This window comes from Amblyomma mixtum, chromosome 8 (genome assembly GCF_055824585.1).
Source record: "Amblyomma mixtum isolate Tamu chromosome 8, ASM5582458v1, whole genome shotgun sequence".
Classification (NCBI taxonomy): Eukaryota; Metazoa; Arthropoda; class Arachnida; order Ixodida; family Ixodidae; genus Amblyomma; species Amblyomma mixtum.
The window spans coordinates 8,810,398-8,828,610 of NC_143019.1; the positions used below are offsets into that span (position 1 = coordinate 8,810,398).

The following is an 18,213-nucleotide window of genomic DNA, read 5'->3' on the forward strand; positions in this document are numbered from 1 at the left end:
CATGAATCGTTACCAGCTAGGGCATTCCGGACGCGAAAGACATTTAAAGATTGTACTCACTTTTGTTTTATCTCTGTTACCAATGATGAACTTGGCCTTCTCGGTCAGCATAGTAGTTGCGTACGTGCTGCCATCGGGCCAAAATGCATCCGTGTTGTTCCAGAAGTCAAGGCCTGCTCTTCCTCCCTAGGGCGGGAAAAGCACCATTAAAATTAGAACCGCTAAATTACGGGTGTGGCAAATTACCATTATACGATGACCGGGCATGAGCACAGGATCTCATCACTTTTAATTGCTTCTCTTTTACTTCTTATCTTCGCTGAAAACTATTACGCGGTGGCGTTATTGGTACCGTTCAGCGGAAAACCCGACGTCATCGTCGTCTGCGTGGGCAGCGTAAGTGAAAAATCATCGGAAAAGCAACCATTGCGGACCACCTAGGACACTTGACGTAGATTCGAGGGCATCTAGTTGGAGTGTAAAAAAAAATAGGCTTCCCAAGGAGAGCGCGTTAGAGAGTGGCTTGACTGCTAGCAGCCTGCCGAAGTACACACAAAAACAGATGTCACTGCAAAATAAAACAAGTGGTTAAGGCATTTTCTGCTTTGGTCTGTAGATATTCATTTTTTCTCTTAGACATATCTCCTTTAAAAGAAATCTGCTCGCCGTCGTATACTTGTTAAACTGCCATTCATTATCCCATTGGTCTGGCATATACAGTTTAACGGCCCAAGGGGACTCAGACTATGAGGGATGCTGTATTAGAGGGCTCCGGTAAATTTTAACCGCCTGGGATTTGTTAACGTGCCTGACATCACACAGTACACGGTCCTCTAGCATTTTGCCTACATCGAACTGCGGCCGCGGTGGCCGGAACTGAACCCACATCTTACTGTTCAGCAGCTGATGGACACAACCACTGAGCCACCGCGGCGACATTCCTGACCTCAGTGGACCTTTTATATACACTCGAACCCATTATTATTGTCCCATTTATTCAATTTTTGTTGTCCGGACCTCAGCTCACTACCTGCTCAAAGCAGGTGGATTCTCTTAGCGCTTCCAGCGCTTCGCTGCCTTTGATAAAGTCCTGCTCCCTTCATTGACGTCAAGATGTTCGCTGCTGTAGGGCAGTGCTTACGGTACGTGTATCCTTTTATTTTTCCAGCTTCACGCATTCTCCACTGGCCACAGTTGCCGCAAGGTAGATAATTTTGTTGATCATGATTTCAGTGCTAAAGCACTCATATGATCATATCTTACAAAAATGTGCCCATGATGACAAACGATAGACCCTCTGTCTGCGTGCAAGCCCATCAAGCAGAGAAAAGGCTTCGAAGGAGAAACTCAAGACGCCACACTTTGTATATAACTGAACAACAAACAAAACAGAGCACTACACACGCACCACGATAACGCTACATAAAACACCGCTGTCCTACTCCGCTAATGGTCCTCACGCGTAAACCACGAAGTCACGGTTGAATTTCTTTGGAGGAGAAATTCTAGAGGCCCGTGTACTGTGCGATGTCAGTGCACGTTAAAGAACCCCAGGTGGTCGAAATTTCCGGAGCCCTCCACTACGGCGTCTCTCATAGCCTCAGTCGCTTTGGGACAATAAACCCCATAAACCAAACCAAACCAAACACTCAAACAAGCTTGCTACCAGACGCGGGTGGTTCGCAAGCTATCTCGGACGCTGAGTACGGACAAAATCCCAGGTAGTACCTTGTTTCAAGAGACGCCGCTATTCCACGAGATCAGTGTTGAGGAAGATCAGGTGAAGGGAGTCAGTGCGACCACCTCGCGTTAGCTGAATGTCGGCGTTGGAGCATCCTCGTACCGGTGACGAGGTCTGGGAGGAAACGCAGGGAATGGCTGAGTCGGCATTCCGGAGGCGTTGACACAGGGCTCGCGTTCAAAAAGGCAGTCGCCGTCATGAACCACGGGACCGGAGCATCAGCCGGTGGGGACCACTCCTGGTCAGTAGGCCTGATCGAAAGCCTCTTGCAGCAGCTGCCGGCCATGCGCCAACCTCCACACCTAGAACGTTCCTTCTGATGATGATGTCCTCAGGCTTAATAACACATACAATTCACATACCCACGGCGGGGAATGGGCTCTTGTGGTTGTTGTTGTTCACCCTCTAGAATGGTGCATACCCACACAGGGGGATCGGCCATGAAGAGGAGTGCATCCTGTCCTCGTCGCCACCTGTTTTTTTTTGTTAATGCACTTCATTTTCTTCTTCGGCCTCGTTTTCGGTTTCGTCGTCCTCTTCTCCATCTCTTCCAAAAATACCACAGCACTTTCTTTTCTTCCCTCGTCTCTTTCTCTCATGTGCCGCGTGCTAATTAACGTGCCTTTCCTTTGGTCCAGTGTTTTAGTCATCCCTCTTCTTTTTAGCTCGAGGCAGATTGTCAGAGCGGCGCAAAAATTATTGCTTACGCCTCTTGAATCTTGCTTGTGCATGGCTCGTGGCCATAGCAACTGTGACGCCAAGAGGCAGGAATTTGCCCCGGGCCAACGCCGAAAACTATCCTTGGCAAATTTGGACCAAAATCAATGTCGATTAATTATTGGCGTGCCCAACACGATGGAAACCTCCAAATTTTGCCCCAGCCATTGCCAAATTTTGGCTCGGGCCACCTCAGAAATTTCACCTCGTAGACTTAGAACTAAAATCAATGTCCAACCATAATTAACAGTGCCCTAAACGACGAAACGCTAAAAATTTGGCCCAGGTGACCCCGAAATTAGACCTTGGCAGATTTGTGCCAAAATCAATGCCCAACCATAAATGGGTGTGCCCGACACGGTGGCGTCCTCCAAATTTTGCCCGAGCCGTTGCCAAAATTTGTTTCAACCGACCTCCGAAGTTTGTCCATGGTCGATTTGGACCCGAATCAATGTCCAATCCTAACCGAGCGTACCGGGCAGACTAACGGCCTCCAAATCTGGCTCGTGTGATCTCGAAAAGGTGGCCCCGGCAACCCCTGAAATAAAACCTTGGCCGATTTGGAGAAAAATCGCTGTCTAACCATATTTGAGCGGGCCCGACACAAACGCGACTTCCAAATTTTTCCCGGGTTATTGTCAAAATTTTGCCCGAGTCACCACCGAAATTTAACCTTGGCTGATTTGGACGAATATCGATGCCCAACCGTAATTCACTGTGTCCGATACGCTGGCGACCTCCATATTTTACGCGAGTGATTTCCAAAAGTTTGGCTTCGTCTACACACACAGTAGTTCACAGCTTTGAGATTTGCGTTATCTCGCTACTAGGGTGTCGCTTGTGGCGCCACTCTTTATTTCACTGCACTTTCACACGTTGCACATCAGTTTAAGCGCAGTTAAACCGCGGCAATTTTTTTTTCGATAAGAATTGGGCACCTCACCCATTTGCGTCTGCTAACACTGTGAAGAGCGACGAACGTTGTTGAGTACGTACGAATTTCAAAATCTCGTAGTAATAGTCCGTAGGTCCGGTGTAAAAGCCAAAGAAGCTCTCGAATCCCCGGTACGTAGGTGTGAAGTTCAGGCTCGAGTATCCCAAGTGCCACTGCCAAAAGAAGAGTAAAGAAACATCATTTGATTTAGGCTCAGCGCGATTTATGGCGCAGCCACGCCAGATATAACTGCGCATTCAAACCTTTTCGCCGAGGTCTTTTTCAATGCATCACCAGGAGCAACAAAATAAGGAGGCTCGCGCCTTTCAGCATAAAAAAAGGAAAAATAATTTCTTGATATATCTACAGGAAGTGTTTTGAGCATGGCAGAGGTAATTTTATGACTACTTCCGAAAAATTTCTCCGTTACATCTTTGTAAAAATGTTTTTCAATACAGAGGAATGGGAGGCCCTCCTTGCGTCGCAGGACCCGGACACGCAACTTCGCTGTGTGAACCGGGGTGCCAGTGCCATGGCCCTACGTTGGCTGGACACATGCGCGTAATGTGAGGGCTGTGCGGTGGCCCTGAGACCTTGCACGGTCCAAACTCGCTTGCTTAATAAAGTTTTCCATCCATCCATCCATCCATTATTTTCTTGTGACGTTTGTAGAAAAGGTGCAGAGTTAATAAAAACATTGCCGTCGATTATGTTACTTCCTAAAGCGAAATTTGAATTCAGCGTATCAGCTGTTTCAGATTTTCGATAGATTGAGGCAATGAATTCGAGCGAGACATAGTAGTAGTCAATTTTTTATCAGCGCGAAAGGACGGCGACGTTTACACACACAACAACACGAGCGCTGACTTTCAACTAAACATTTATTAACAAAACAGACATTTATACATAATAGTAGTAGTAGTAGTAGTAGTAGTAGTAGTAGTAGTAGTAGTAGTAGTAGTAGTAGTAGTAGTAGTAGTAGTAGTAGTAGTAGTAGTAGTAGTAATAGTAATAGTAGTAGTAGTAGCACAAGACCTTTATTCGGCCATAATTTACAGGCAGAGCATGTCTACCGCCCGGGCGACCAGCAGTCGCTGTTGTTCCTCCCCTTCAGCGCCAAGCCAGTCGAGCCAGGTGGTGATGGATAAGGAAGGTGGGGGGAAGGAACCTGACTTCTGAGCAGCCGGGCAATAGAAGAGGCAATGGGCCAGGTCCTCATAGATACAGGGGCAGTTTGGACAGGATGGGTCCGATCGAAAGCGGTAGGGAAAGAGGCGAGACGGGTGATGACTGTATTCATTTGGATGTGCCGAAGAAGGCGAGACTCTGGCACCGTGAGTGATGGATGAGGGGGAGGGTAAAGGCGTTTGTCGAGGCGGAGCTCGAGTAGACCTCTTTTATGGTGCGGCGAAGGGTGAGTCTCCCACCGTCCTCCGAGGGCTTGGGCCAGGGATCAACGGTGCCTGGAAAAGTGTGTCACGGGCGAGCTGATGGGCCAGCTCATTGCCGTCAATCCCTGAATGCCCAGAGACCCAGCGGAGGAAAACGATGGAAGGCTGCAATGCGGAGACCGCTTGTTCGACCTCCTGTTGGAGAGAAAGGGTTAGGGTGCGTTTCTGTATGTGGTGTATAGCGGCTTGTGAGGCTGAGTAGACTGTGTAGTCTAAGACATATATGGACAATTACCGACAACTTTATATTTTTAACACCTATTGCTCCTTCAAGAAACGCTCCACTAACATTGATTGTCATGAACGAAGCTTTGTGGTGGGAGAAATAGATGTATATATGCTCGATTTGCTGCACCAATGCCTGCTTCTCAGGGACGAGGTCTGTTCAAGTATTTCTCGAGGTTGTAACAGCCGCGGAAAGCATTGCGAGCGAGAGGAACGGGATGTTCTCATGCATAAGTGGTAAGAAATTCCTGTTTGTCTTTATATTTACATTAAAATCACCACACACCCTGCCACCCTAGAAGGTGGCAGTTAATGGTTCATCGCGAGAGTCCGTTCACCTTTGTCAGCACTATGGCATTCAGCCCACATCTCTCATCACCCCGCATAACTATATATGCGCGATTCTGGTGTCCACTGACCCAGGGAGCAAGTTATGCGCACTTCTTTTCCTTAAAATGATCGGAACCTAAAACGCTGTCAACGCCGACGACAAAGAACAGAATGAATGCCGACGGCCTGCGGCCTCAGCCCCGCGTTTCTGGCACAACGTTGTCAACGCCTGCGGCCCACATCTCTCTCTGAGCACACCATGTACCTATGAGTGCGATTCAGGTGTCCACTGACCCAGGCCGCCAGTTATGCGCAATATGGCTCCGGCGCCTATGGCTTTTGTTTTTTTTTTTGAGGAAAAGAAATGGCGCAGTATCTGTCTCACATATCTAGGCGGACACCTGAACCACGCCGTAAGCGGAGGGATGGAGGTGGGAGTGAAAGAAGAAAAAGAGAAAGAGGTGCCGTAGTGGAGGTCTCCGTAATAATTTCGACCACCTGGGGATCTTTAACATGCACTGGCATCGCACAGCACACGGGCGCCTCTTGCGTTTCGCCTCCATCGAAACGCGGCTATGGCTTCAGCGCTGCATTTCTGGCACAACGTTGTCAATGGCAACGCATGTAGCGAACATCTGTCACTGCCACCACCCGCCACGGTGGCTTAGTGGTTAAGGAGCTCGTCTACTGAGCTCGAGTACCCGGGTTCGAACCCGACCGCGGCGGCTGCGTTTCGATAGAGGCGGAACGCAAAAGGCGTCTGTGTGCGGTGTGATGTCAGCGCATTTTAAAGATCCCCGCTGTTCGAAATTATTCCGGAGACCTCCCCTACGGCACCTCTTTCTCTCTTTCTTCGTTCACTCCCACCTTCCTTCCTTACTGCGCAGTTCAGGTGTCCATCGATATATGTGGGATACCGCTCCTCCCCTCAAAAACCAATTTACCAATTTTACCTCCACTTAGCTTAAAGCACGAATGAGGTGTCCACTGTTTCAAGAGGGCTTCGTCAAAGCCTTCCTGTCCGATCGCACTGCCACCATCGGCATAGGAGACCTTCGATCGGACAAAATTCGCACTCCAAACAAGGAAACACCCCAAGGGTCAGTTATTTCACCCCTACTCTTCAACATAGCTATCATAGGCCTTGCTCGAAAACGAGAGAACATCGAAGGCATCAGGCATGCAATATATGCTGACGATATAACAGTCTGGACAAATACGGGCTGTCTCGTAGAGAAGGAATAAAGGCTACAGCAAGCGGCCTCTTGTGTGGAGCAGCAATACCTCGCAGAAAGAGGATTCGCATGCTCGACCGAGAAATCGGAACTGCTGAGAGTCCGGAGAACCAAGCAAAACCGGACCGTCCCAACCAACGAGGACCTAAAACTCAAGGTCTACCTAGAAGGGACGCCCATACCCGAAAAAATAACAATAAGGATTTTGGGCATGTGGGTTCAATGCAACCAGCGCAGTACTCACACTTTTACCCTGCACAAAGCAACAACGCTACAAGCCGCACGCATGATCACCCGCATCACCAACAGGCGACATGGCATGCGTGAAAAGGACACACTAAATCTAGTCAGAAGCCTAGTAGTTAGTCGAATCACGTACAGCCTACCCTACCAGTGCCTCAACAAAAACTAAATAGAACAAGTGGATGCCCTGCTACGCAAAGCGTATAAGACAGCGCTCCGACTACCACGCAACACATCTACAGAAAAACTCATGGCCCTGGGATTACATAACACCTTTGAGGAGCTACGAGAGGCGCAGCTTGAGTCGCAAAAACTCAGGCTGTTGCAAACAACGACTGGAAGAACGCTCCTGCAGAGCCTCGGATACCGCGAGCAGATGCGAGAAATGTTGAGGACGGCAACGATCCCCGACGAGCTTCGCAAGACCCTCAATGTAGCGCCAATACCAAAAAACATGGATCCCAACCTCCATCGAGGCAGAAGAGAAGCGAGGGCCGAATTCATCTAGAAAACATACGCTCCTCAAGCCACGACCGTGTACGGAGACGCGTCTTATAGAGGAGGAGACACCAAAATCGCTGTGGCGGCGGTCGTCGATTCGTCTTTACGCAAAATGACCAGCGCGTCTCTCCGAGGCTGCACAGCTGCAGAGTCCGAGGAAGTACCCGTTGCTCTAGCGGTGGCGGATGGCTATAGAACTGGGCGGTCGCTAACAATACTCACGGACTCTCAAACAGCCTGCCGAAATTACATGAATGGCAGAATAGGTCGTCACGCGCTCCGTATACTCCTCGCAGCGAGCGACAGAATTAAAAACCAGGAAGAACAAACTGACAAGATCAGACACAAAATTGTGTGGGTACCGGGGCACACGGGTGGGGGGGGGAGGGGGGGGGGGGACGAAGAGGCCGACAGGATAGCTCCAGGATACATTACTTTCCGAGCATCCGACGAGACCGCGGAACTCGCGCCAGCACCCAGGGAATACTCGGCCATACTACAAAACTATACAGGTAGAATAATGCGATATCCCCCACCGCACAAATCTCTCAGCAGAGAGGAAGCTGTCACTTGGAGACAATTACAAGCAGGCTTTTTCCCAAACCTGCATACACTAAACAAAATGCACCCTACGATATACGCGTACAGATGTCCCTGGTGCGACGAAAAACCCACTCTATATCACATCACATGGGCCTGCCAAAACATAGACATGGTCCCCAAAATACAAAACTCGAGTGCGGAGTAGTGGGAGACTCTGCTGACCAACGACCGCTGTGAAGACCAACAAGGTCTGGTACAGCGAGCTCAACGGGCGGCAGTGGCCAGCGGAGCCCTGGACTGAGGGCAACCGACCATTGATTAGAGGCGGACGACTTCGACAGAGAAGGCTCCTGGGGGTAGAACCAAGACGTCTCTGAAGATGCCCCCAAACCGCAGGAAAAAGCATTAGTGAAAATAAAGTTTTCCCTTCATTCCTTCAAGAGGGCAGTTATGTGCCTTCCCTCTGCCTATGAAGCTCCCGCTCCTTTCGTTTCGCAGCTTAAAACGTGAGTAAGTTGTCTACTGCTGGTTACGATGGAAAACGGCGACGGCGACAGCAACGGCGACGCCGCAAAACGCAGGAACGGGCGCCAAAGAGCTGCGCTCTAAAAGGGACAGAATGCTGGTTAAATTTTCATTGCTTTCCTCCTGGCGCGCTACAAGTAAAGCCGTTCTCACAATTCTTTTTTTCGCAAAGCACAAAGTTAGGTTTTGAATTTTTGCAATGGCATGTACACTGACATATGTAGAGTGAGAAAATTGCATGCAAAATAGAAAATTTTAAAATTTGAAAAACAAAGTAGGCTTGATTCGAACTATGGTCTTAGGGAGTCTAAGAAAACAGACAGGGTCAGTACAGAAAAAACAGTCCCGAAGAAATCTGCTCCGCAAGGTGATTATCTAGGCAGAAAAGAGTAACAGAGTAAAGCGCCAATTGTTGTGGTGTGTCCCTGTAATGCACGGCCGCCACGGTTGAGGAACAAATTTTTTACGAGTACTAACTTGTCGATTCTATTTGTAAAACTTTGGGACAGCATAAAAACCGAGGCACACAAGCTGATAAAAGGATTTCAAAGCCGGGTCTCCCATTTAACCAAATAGGAAGAACGCGCTACTCTCCCTGTTGCTTGGGAGTAACCCACGACATAAAGTAATCCTTTGGGAAGACAATGACAGACGCTTTTTCAAAGTTTTCGTCTTCACTGATAAGCGCAGCACAACATGTAGAAAACACCGCATCCCCAATTATATTGCGGCTAAGCTGGATAAGGAGCATCCTTTGTGTTCATGCCTGTTTTCTTGATGAAGTGAGGATTGTTTTTTGAGCTCAGGGGTTAGAGCATGAAAGAAAAAAGTGCAAAAGCGGAATAAACACGAATGAATTCAGACACACTCAAAAATAACACTCTTGCTGCGCTCTTCTACACTCTTCTTCTAATAGTGCTGGAAAGTAAGCAATTTGCGGGAGCTGTGGTCGTAGTTTGAACCGGAATGTTCTGAACGGGCGAGAATACGGGACTTATATGAGAGATAAGAGACTGCTTGCACGCGTACCATTAATAGTGTAACGTGAAGACGTGTAGTACAAACAGTGAATATATTTAGAGAGGGATGTGAAGACGTGTAGTACAAACAGTGAATATATTTAGAGAGGGAAAGAAATCAGCATGGCGCCGCCAAAGAAGTGGGGCAAGCGGGGCCCCCACCACCACCAATGCTCGTCGTTTTCTTCACTTCACTTCGTGTTGTCGCGTTAAACGCACTGGAGGAGGATGTGGTCCACGTCTACGACAGTAACAATAGCTTTGAGATGTTCGCGTTTTTTTATGCGAGGTTTTTAAACAGCAGCCCTAGGTCGAATAATTGTGGGAGCAAAAATTAGGTTTGCTTGAGGAAATATTTGGGTCTGCTATTTATGAAACGACACGCTTATCCAAGCGAACCTAATCGAGTATTAAGTCTTTGGAATATTTAGACGCGTTTATTAATTCTTCGTAGTACTACCCCTGCAGGCACTTTTAATCCTGAAGACGTAACCTAGACGGCCACTGAAGAATTTACCCCAGAATCAGCTGGATTAGCTTCCACGTGTGAAAGAGAGGGAATGACCTAGACATTTCCTGATCTGGTTTAAAGCATTTCTCAGGTGAATACAATGCTTTTTAGATGAAAACCTTCTGGAGAAAGAGGGCCTCCTGTCTTACGATAAACCACTGTACTGACTGTCAGCTAAAATGTCCCTATTAATAATACGTAGGGGTATCACTGGTGAAAAATCATTCGTGTTAACAGTACCCAGGTCTGAGGACTCGAGTCTGTGCTGCAAAATTTCGAAATTAATATGGTACCGAGAACAGAGACAACATGTAGCCTCACGTAATCCCATGTATCCAAATGATGTCGCAAAATGTTAACACTAGCACATCAGGGCATATGCAGCAAGGGCCAGCTCTTGTATTTGTCGTAAGCTTGCGGAAATGCGCTGAAAACAAAGCGATGAGCAGCGAGCACTCACATACTTAAAAACGCTTACACAAACATGCTTAATGTTTATTTTACGTAGTTTGCAAAATAATGCTTACCTCTGGACCTGCATGTAGTGGTGAAATAGGAGGTAGATTTTTTTAGAGGGGATGGCTGGAGGAACCCAGAGGAAAAAAAGTGGTTTGGCTGCATACTAGCGGACCATACTAAATGTTACAGACACTCTTCGCAACTGGAAGCAAGAACTCTTTCTGAAATGATGGTTGAAAAACGTGGATACATTAAATGATTCTCACATGGACAAAGCCGTCGAACTCTGCATAAGCATTGCTTTTTTTCTACCAGTAGAAAGCAGATGTACCTATGGCTTGGTTGACAGTCCTGGTTTCAGTTGCGTGCAAGACTTCTTATGCTTCATTAGGCAAACGTGACTCCTCTCTGTTCTGCAGTTTGTGTGTCTGAGTAGTATCGCCTTTTTTTTAGCTCTGAAGATATTTTCGACAAGGTATGTAACAGGCAGCCAACGATTGATATTCTTGGTCATTTGGCGTAACATGGACATATAAACAACATGCAAATATGCAAACAAGGACGAATGAAAGACGACACAGGACAAGACATAGACTTCTGCACCTTTTCTTCACTACATTATCTGTTTGCGCAGTTACTATATGTATTCCAGGACCAGCCATGAACTAGCCCTCCTGTCTTTGTTAATCATTTACTAGCGCTGCTTTCACTCCACATTCGAGGACAACAAGCTGGGACAAAATTGCTTGTGCACCCACAACTGAAGACTAAAACAATTTGGCTGCGGTTTAGCTCTGGTTAATCTTGGAGGATTGCGAAAGCAATATCTGCGCGTAGCCATAAAATGTTGCGTGAGCAACATTGCCCACAGTATCGCCGTTTCGCGTGCTCTTGCACGACCATGCTGCGCATGCGCGAGGAGTAAGTGACGTCACTATGCACAGCTCTCGTGCCTTGCCGTGCGCGCTCGGCTTCCTTTCCTTAAAATGATCGGAGCGTAAAACGTTGACAACGCCAACGCTAATGAACACAATGAACGCCGATTGCCTATGGCTTCAGCGCCGCGTTTCTGGCACAACCTTGTCAATGCCTGCAGCTCACATCTCTTTCTCATCACCTCACGTACCTATAAGCTCCATTCAGGTCACCACTGACCCAGGGAGCCATTGCGCACTTCGTTTTGTTGAAATGATCGAAGTGTAAACTTCAACTCCAGTGAACACCACGAACGCCGACGGCGTATGGCTTCAGCGCCGCGTTTTTGGCACAACGTTGTTGATACCAACGCATGCAGCGCACACCAACGAGTCACTACTGCCACTTAGACTAAAGCATGGTGGAGGTGTCAACTGTTTCAAGAGGGAAGTTATGCGTCTCCCCTCTAGTTTACGGAGACCTCGCCTTCACCTCAGGCTACGTATATCCTGGCGTAGCAGAGCTAAGCCATTGCCAATTTTATATACACCACAAACCACGCAGTTGGCGATGCGCAATCGCTACTGCGCATCGGAAAGGAAGAGAGAGAGGGAGACGGTCGTCGAGGCCGTGGAGAGCAGGCGGCGGCGGCCCCGGCGGCGGCCCCGGCGCGCCAGCTGTGCGCCGTGTGATGTCACCTGCTCCTCTCGCATGCCCAGCTTGGCCTTTCCAGAGCTCCGCGAAATGGCTCGGCGACTAGCGCAGTGTTGCTTTCGCAACAAAAATGTCGCTGCTTAGGCGTATGGAGTTCAAGAAGTGATACTTTCAGAGGAAATCTGAAAAGCAGTTTACCTTTCCAACCATATGAGTTTCGTAGCCGAGATCCTTGAGGTATTGAGGAAGTAACTTGAAGCGGAGGGGCAAACCTCCAGGCATCGCTGGTGCTAATGGACTAGGCACCTCTGTAATTAGTGTGAAGAAAGGAATTCATGAACACTCTTATGATCGGCCAATTTCTGCTGACTCTGGTATTGCTGCCAATACCTGCTAGTTTACTCCGTCTGGAGCGTTACTTCACAAGAGCAACAGTTGAAGCAAGAAAACAAAAATTGTAGTTTCGTTTATCTTTACGCTCTAAACCATTGCACATTCTCAAGTGTGTGCTGGAATCTGTACCTACGTTACCGACCACATAGTTTTGTGGAAAAGACGTCACTGTCACAGTAACACTAATTGTGCGCCTCACCACTTTTTTAGCTGTTAAACGGGCTAATCAGCAACAATATCCACCACGAGAGTGTTTGGCAGGAAGAGGTTTTAAGATTTGTTAGGAGCCATTCACAGAATTATGTCATGACGGGTGATGCTTCTTTCGCATAAGACATATATATATATATATATATATGTTGATCATCGAAGTTGTACTTACGCCTTGCGCTGGTCGAAGACTGTTGCTGAATAAAATGCCTTTGCATAGGACTACATCTCAATGGGTGGTTGGATACTGAATATTTGCTTGCAAGTCAATTGTGCAAGCTCACCAGGTATAGAAAGTTTTGGTTCCCCAAAACATTGCATGCCCTGCCTGTAAAGGGTTGTTTTAAAGAGTGTCTATATGTGGACCCCGCGAGAATGCGCTGCTGATATGATCGAGAGCATTATGCCTTGATGTGACGCATATCTTGCGTACTTTTTAACCCAGGACATCATCCACTGATAGCTATGTGGGGATACTTCGGACTCCTTTGATACTTCTATTTTTCTATTCGCTGTTAAACATTTAAGCCTAGTAAAATCTGGGTTCATTTAAGAATGATGTAGCTAAACGGAAAGCAATGAAAGTAACACGAATAAGCAATATTGTTAACTTACATCCATATGGTCTTAATGTTTCTCCTAACGTACAGCCTTTGTCAAAAGTTTGGAGCCCAGGGGGTTTGCTTCTGAAGCACACTGTCTTGTTCGTAATGCATCACCAGCGCTCCCAATTTGCTGAAGGTAAGAAGATTTCTGGTCCTGCCTCCTCCAATAGGTAGGACTACCACGATTGTTACAGGAGTCCCTCTGCGAGGCTTAGAAGCAAACCCCCTGGGCTCTAAACTTTTGACAAAGACTGTACGTCTAAATGCTGGTTGGTTGGTTGGTTTATGGGGTTTAACGTCCCAAAGCGACTGAGGCTATGAGAGACGCCGTAGTGGAGGGCTCCGGAAATTTCGACCACCTGGGGTTCTTTAACGTGCACTGACATCGCACAGTACACGGGCCTCGAATTTCTCCTCCAAAGAAATTCAACCGCCGCGGCCGGGATCGAACCCGCGTCTTTCGGGCCAGCAGCCGAGCACCATAGCCACTGAGCCACCGCGGCGGCGTACGTCTAAATGCATACATATCTTGGGGTACACAGATTACCAAAAAGTTCTTGTAGAAACCGCGGTTAGAACCTATAGTTAGCAGTGGAAATGGGACTCTTGGAGTTCCTTTCCGAAACATTTCGCTTGCTGCCGTTAGTTTCAAAAGCTCTCTATAATGCACTCCTTCGATCCACAAGGCAATAAGAACCCGCTTTTAACACCCTGATAGTTATACTTTCATAAATGCTGTTCAGTCTGTTTAGAATGGCTATGCTCGGCTTGCTATAGCTACCTCCTGTAGTGGGTCTAACGTCACACTCACAAACACTCGGAACCTTCTATACCTTTCATCCAAAGTTTTATTTCTAGCCTTGAAACTTTCGGCAATATGCACTGATCTAATGAACCGCTGAACCAAAGCCTATTCTGTGCTGCAATTCAGCTTTCACCCGCTATAGACCTTTGCAATAAGAGTTCCCTGGGCACTGCCATATTGTTCACTGGACTGTCGTGAGCACCTCGCGCTAGCACGGTGGAAGCGGCGGCGGAACCAGTTTCCGACAGTCCAGAGAGGAGGCGTTTCGACAACTCCCTCGCCCGATGCAAAGGTCTATAGGGTTAAAGTAACAATTGAGTGGAGGACTAACCACAATTTTCATTCTTTTTCAAAGATGAGCCCAGAGTAGAACCACCAGTTCGCGTGCATTGTCATCATCGAAGAGCTTGAAGCATCGATGTGAGCCCTTTTCTAAAAGTAATTCAAAAATTCTTGCGCCGTTCGGTACACAAACCACTAGCATGTGTTACGCCTGAGCAGTGCTGGTAGCGGGTAAATAAACTTACCTTGATCCTGTGCGCCCTTAAGATAGCGTACACAATCACAGCGCATGCTTGCCTTGTTCATTGAAGATTACTACAAAACCTACCTAGCGCCCTCCTCCTCTCATCACTCTAGGTTTTGAGTGCAGTTGTGGGGCACAATTAAACCAGAAAACCAACACCAACCCAAACGAAACCAACGAACAAACGTCTCAAGATTCTATCACGCAACTAATTTACTAACTCTCTGACTAGCCAACAAACAGTCCGAACAATCCACCGATACAAAACCGCCCAAACGACCGACCAAGCATATGATGAGCAGACCAGCTAGATCAAAAGCCAGCTGTCCAGCCATCCAGTTAGTGAACCAGACAGGCACCCAGCCAGCCAGTCAGACAAGCAGAGAAGCTGGCTACTAGGCAAGGAGCCGCACAGGCAACTAAGCAGCCCGCCTGCCAGCCTGCCTGCCTGCCTGCCTCCCTGCCAACCAGCCTGCCAGCAAGTCATCTAGCAAGCCAGTCTGCCAGCCAGCCGGCCAGCCTGGCACCCACACAGCCTTTCAGTCAGCCTGCTTGCCAGCCAGCCAGCCAGCTGCCACTCTACGACGCAGCTGACCCGCTTTCGGCGCCGCCAGCCTCTGGCCCTGCACCGGCCTCGCTCGCGCCCACGCAGTCTTCATCAGAACCCGGCCCGCCTCAGCTGCCCCTCGCCGCCTCTCCGCCACTCCTGCCCAGCGTCTGCTGCCCGACCGTCCCTCTCTACGCTACACTAGGTTAGATTTCCTGCTCCCACTAAAGTCCCACCCGCGTCTTTGGCCCTGCCCCCTTGCGCTTCACAAACTTTTTCGCCAGAGCCTCCTGCAGACACGGATGACTCTGGGGCAGCTGCCTTGTCGCGGCTTCTGGCATCTCCACCTACCTCGTATTGGCAGCCAACAGATGAACAGGCCTCTGCAGCATCGTCGAAGCCGCGGCCAGATGATAATCTCAAGCTCTCGGCCAAGTCCAAGCCTTTTAGCTCCAAACCCAGTCCCTCCAAAGGTCCGCCCCGTAATGCAAGTCGCACGGAGCAGGATACGAAGGCCAAACCGGTGCAAGCAATACCTATAATGGCGATTGCCACCCGCCCTTCACTGCCTGCACATGACCCTGAACCGGTGCCAGCGTCTGTCACCCAGCCGAACCAGGCAACTGCTGTGGACCCTTCTTGCGCCCTGCCGGTGTTAGCGTCTTCAAAGATGCCTGACACCACTAGGTCGGCCGCCACCTCTTGCCCATTCCCGCTCATAATGCGCAACTTGCATCGCTTGCCTCGGCTCCCTGGGCAACTGTCGGCTTCGCAAGTGACTCTACCTGCCCGACAGACGAGACAGCCGCCGAAGTTGGTGGCATGTTAACGACGGTCTTGTTAAATGTGTTTCGTAGGAATTCACTTGCGCGCACTACAGGACTTTGACGTTGCCGATGTTTACGTTTTGGATCGCGTTCATGATGAGGCGGTTGAACTTCGCTTGGTCTCGTTGATCGTCTACCAGGCCACTTACCATTTACCGGAGTTGTCTCGAGCCCATTACCAGCCTTTTGTTTAATATGAGACAATATCACGAACACCCTCCACGCCCGGCGAAGTTCTTTTATGGTTGTTTATTTCTGTCTTTCTATCTCACGCACCGCCGAGTACCCAGCAAAGCAGAACTGCTTTTTTTTTTGATACCGTGGCTAGCAACTTCTAAGCATGCACGCCCGACAGGCCTGTTTTTTTTTAATTCGAGACTGCGCCGCAATCCGAGCCGGGGCAACGCATAGAGAGATTATAGGCACCAAGTACGAAGAACTAGGTTCGTGAGAGGTGTATGACATCCGGCACAAGATGCGCAGCACCGGTTTGAGACTCTAGAGGGTAGACACGACAGCCGTCCTAGTGAAGCCACCTGATGCTAAGCAAATATTTCCTTGTGAGTGGTCTATAAGGAATATTTCGGTACCTAGAAATTTGTGCCCAAAATATTAGTCCAGCCTGTTGAACAAGGAGCCTCCACTAAGCAGAACTTTCCTGTTACCTCACCGTTCTTGGATTGTAGAAAAAAAAGAATTTTTTTAGTTATTCGAACCATCTTTCACTGTTGTAGGCTCTCTAACATCCGGGAAGCATGTGTCAAACACCTGAAATACAACCGCACATTGCGAGTGCGTCGAACCTCTGAGCTGGGAAGCGCAACTGCAGTGTAAACAAGGGGTGATTCATGAAGTCAATAGAACGACACAAGGGGTGAGTGACACCAAATGAATTTCACGAGCGTCAACAGTACTGTCGTTGAGGCAAAATCTGTTTCTGCGTTTTAATTCGAACTCTGTTTTAGGACAACTTTTTCACGCCATGAAGACGAAAAAGAGAGGCCGGCTTCCTATCTTCCGGTTCATTGTACTGACACCATTTGCTTAATTTTTATTTTTCAAACATAAACTAAAGGCGCGCATGGAGAGAGGCAGGACTTTTTCATACGAGGCCACTGGCGCTCAGAACATACTGTGTATGCTCGCGTATTCAGACCAGTGATTAACGGGTTCACTGCGGCAATGAATTTCGTCGCTTTAATTCCTGTGCGTAGGGGCCCACTGGTTGGCCACCCCTAAATATCCTTGGGTACAACGTTACCGACCTGGTGGCGACCGGCCAAGGCTAAAATTCTTCGAAGCGGAGATTGCAATATCGACCTAGCATGCGTGCTTTTCGCAAGGTCCTTGAAGGATCTTAGCTGCCCACTGCCTCATCGTGCGAATCAGTAATCAAGCCTTATCGCAGGAGAGACCCACCGGTGACCCACGACATGGTGAATGTGTAAGAGTGGTCCGCACTGAGCCAAATGCTATGGAATGTGGAAATAGGTATGGGTAGGAGGAAACTGAGAAAAAATTGGCTCTGGCTTAGCTAAGGTTAAGCCTGGATATCTCGAAGCGAAAAGCTCTCGCTGCTTTTCAGCCAACTCCCAAGCTACAACTTCTGGATCGGTGTTTCTGCGCCGTCCGACTGTTGCTTCTTCTCCTTCCATGGCTAGTGTCTGTGCCTGTTCTAATGGCAAGCGCGCCTTATATACCTCTCCTCTCAAATGCGCACTGCGCACGGCTGCGGCGAAAGGTCAAACGGTGGCGAGGAGGAGAAGCGGCGACGCACATGCGCAGTAGCACGCGGCGGCGGCGAAAGGTGGGGCGACGGAGTCAGCGCGCGACGGCGACGACGGCTGCGACCGCAGCGGGCACCTGCGCTCCGCGTGACATCACTCGGTTTCGCGCATGCGCAGCTGTGGCAAATCTGTAGTGTAGCTCACGCGAAGCGCGGTGTTGACGAGCCTAGTGAAGCTTTTCGCTTGAAAAACAGTTAGCTGTGTGTGGAACAGTGCTCGCGACAAGCCAGAATAAAGAGTCGTAGTTGCTTCTGCACTGACAAACGCGCACATCTTGGGGTGACAATTGCAAAGTGCTATAATAAAGCACAAATGCGGTAGATACTAGTTTGCCCGAGGAATTGTGGTGTGTTCGAATAGGTGTAAATAATCAGCACAATCACCTGTTAACCGTCCCAGGTTTTGTGAAAAAGAAATAGAAATAGAAAATTGGTGAAATTGGTTGGCAGTCGACCCTTTAACCCTTAGGTTGCTAGTAAGACAAGTTAACACTAACACATTGATGCTTTT

At 48.6% G+C, this 18,213-nt stretch overlaps 1 protein-coding gene across 1 annotated transcript in view; it reads right to left on the reverse strand.

Moving 5' to 3' along the window:
• Positions 1 to 18,213, reverse strand: part of LOC149331280 (arylsulfatase B-like) — a 55,933-nt gene that overhangs the window by 18,482 nt on the left and 19,238 nt on the right. The window contains exons 3-5 of the mRNA XM_089555445.1: positions 12,202 to 12,311; positions 3,455 to 3,565; positions 61 to 186 (exon numbers count right to left, since the gene is read on the reverse strand). Of these exons, the coding sequence (XP_089411571.1) occupies positions 61 to 186; positions 3,455 to 3,565; positions 12,202 to 12,311 (347 nt within the window). The remainder of the gene's footprint in view (positions 1 to 60; positions 187 to 3,454; positions 3,566 to 12,201; positions 12,312 to 18,213) is intronic.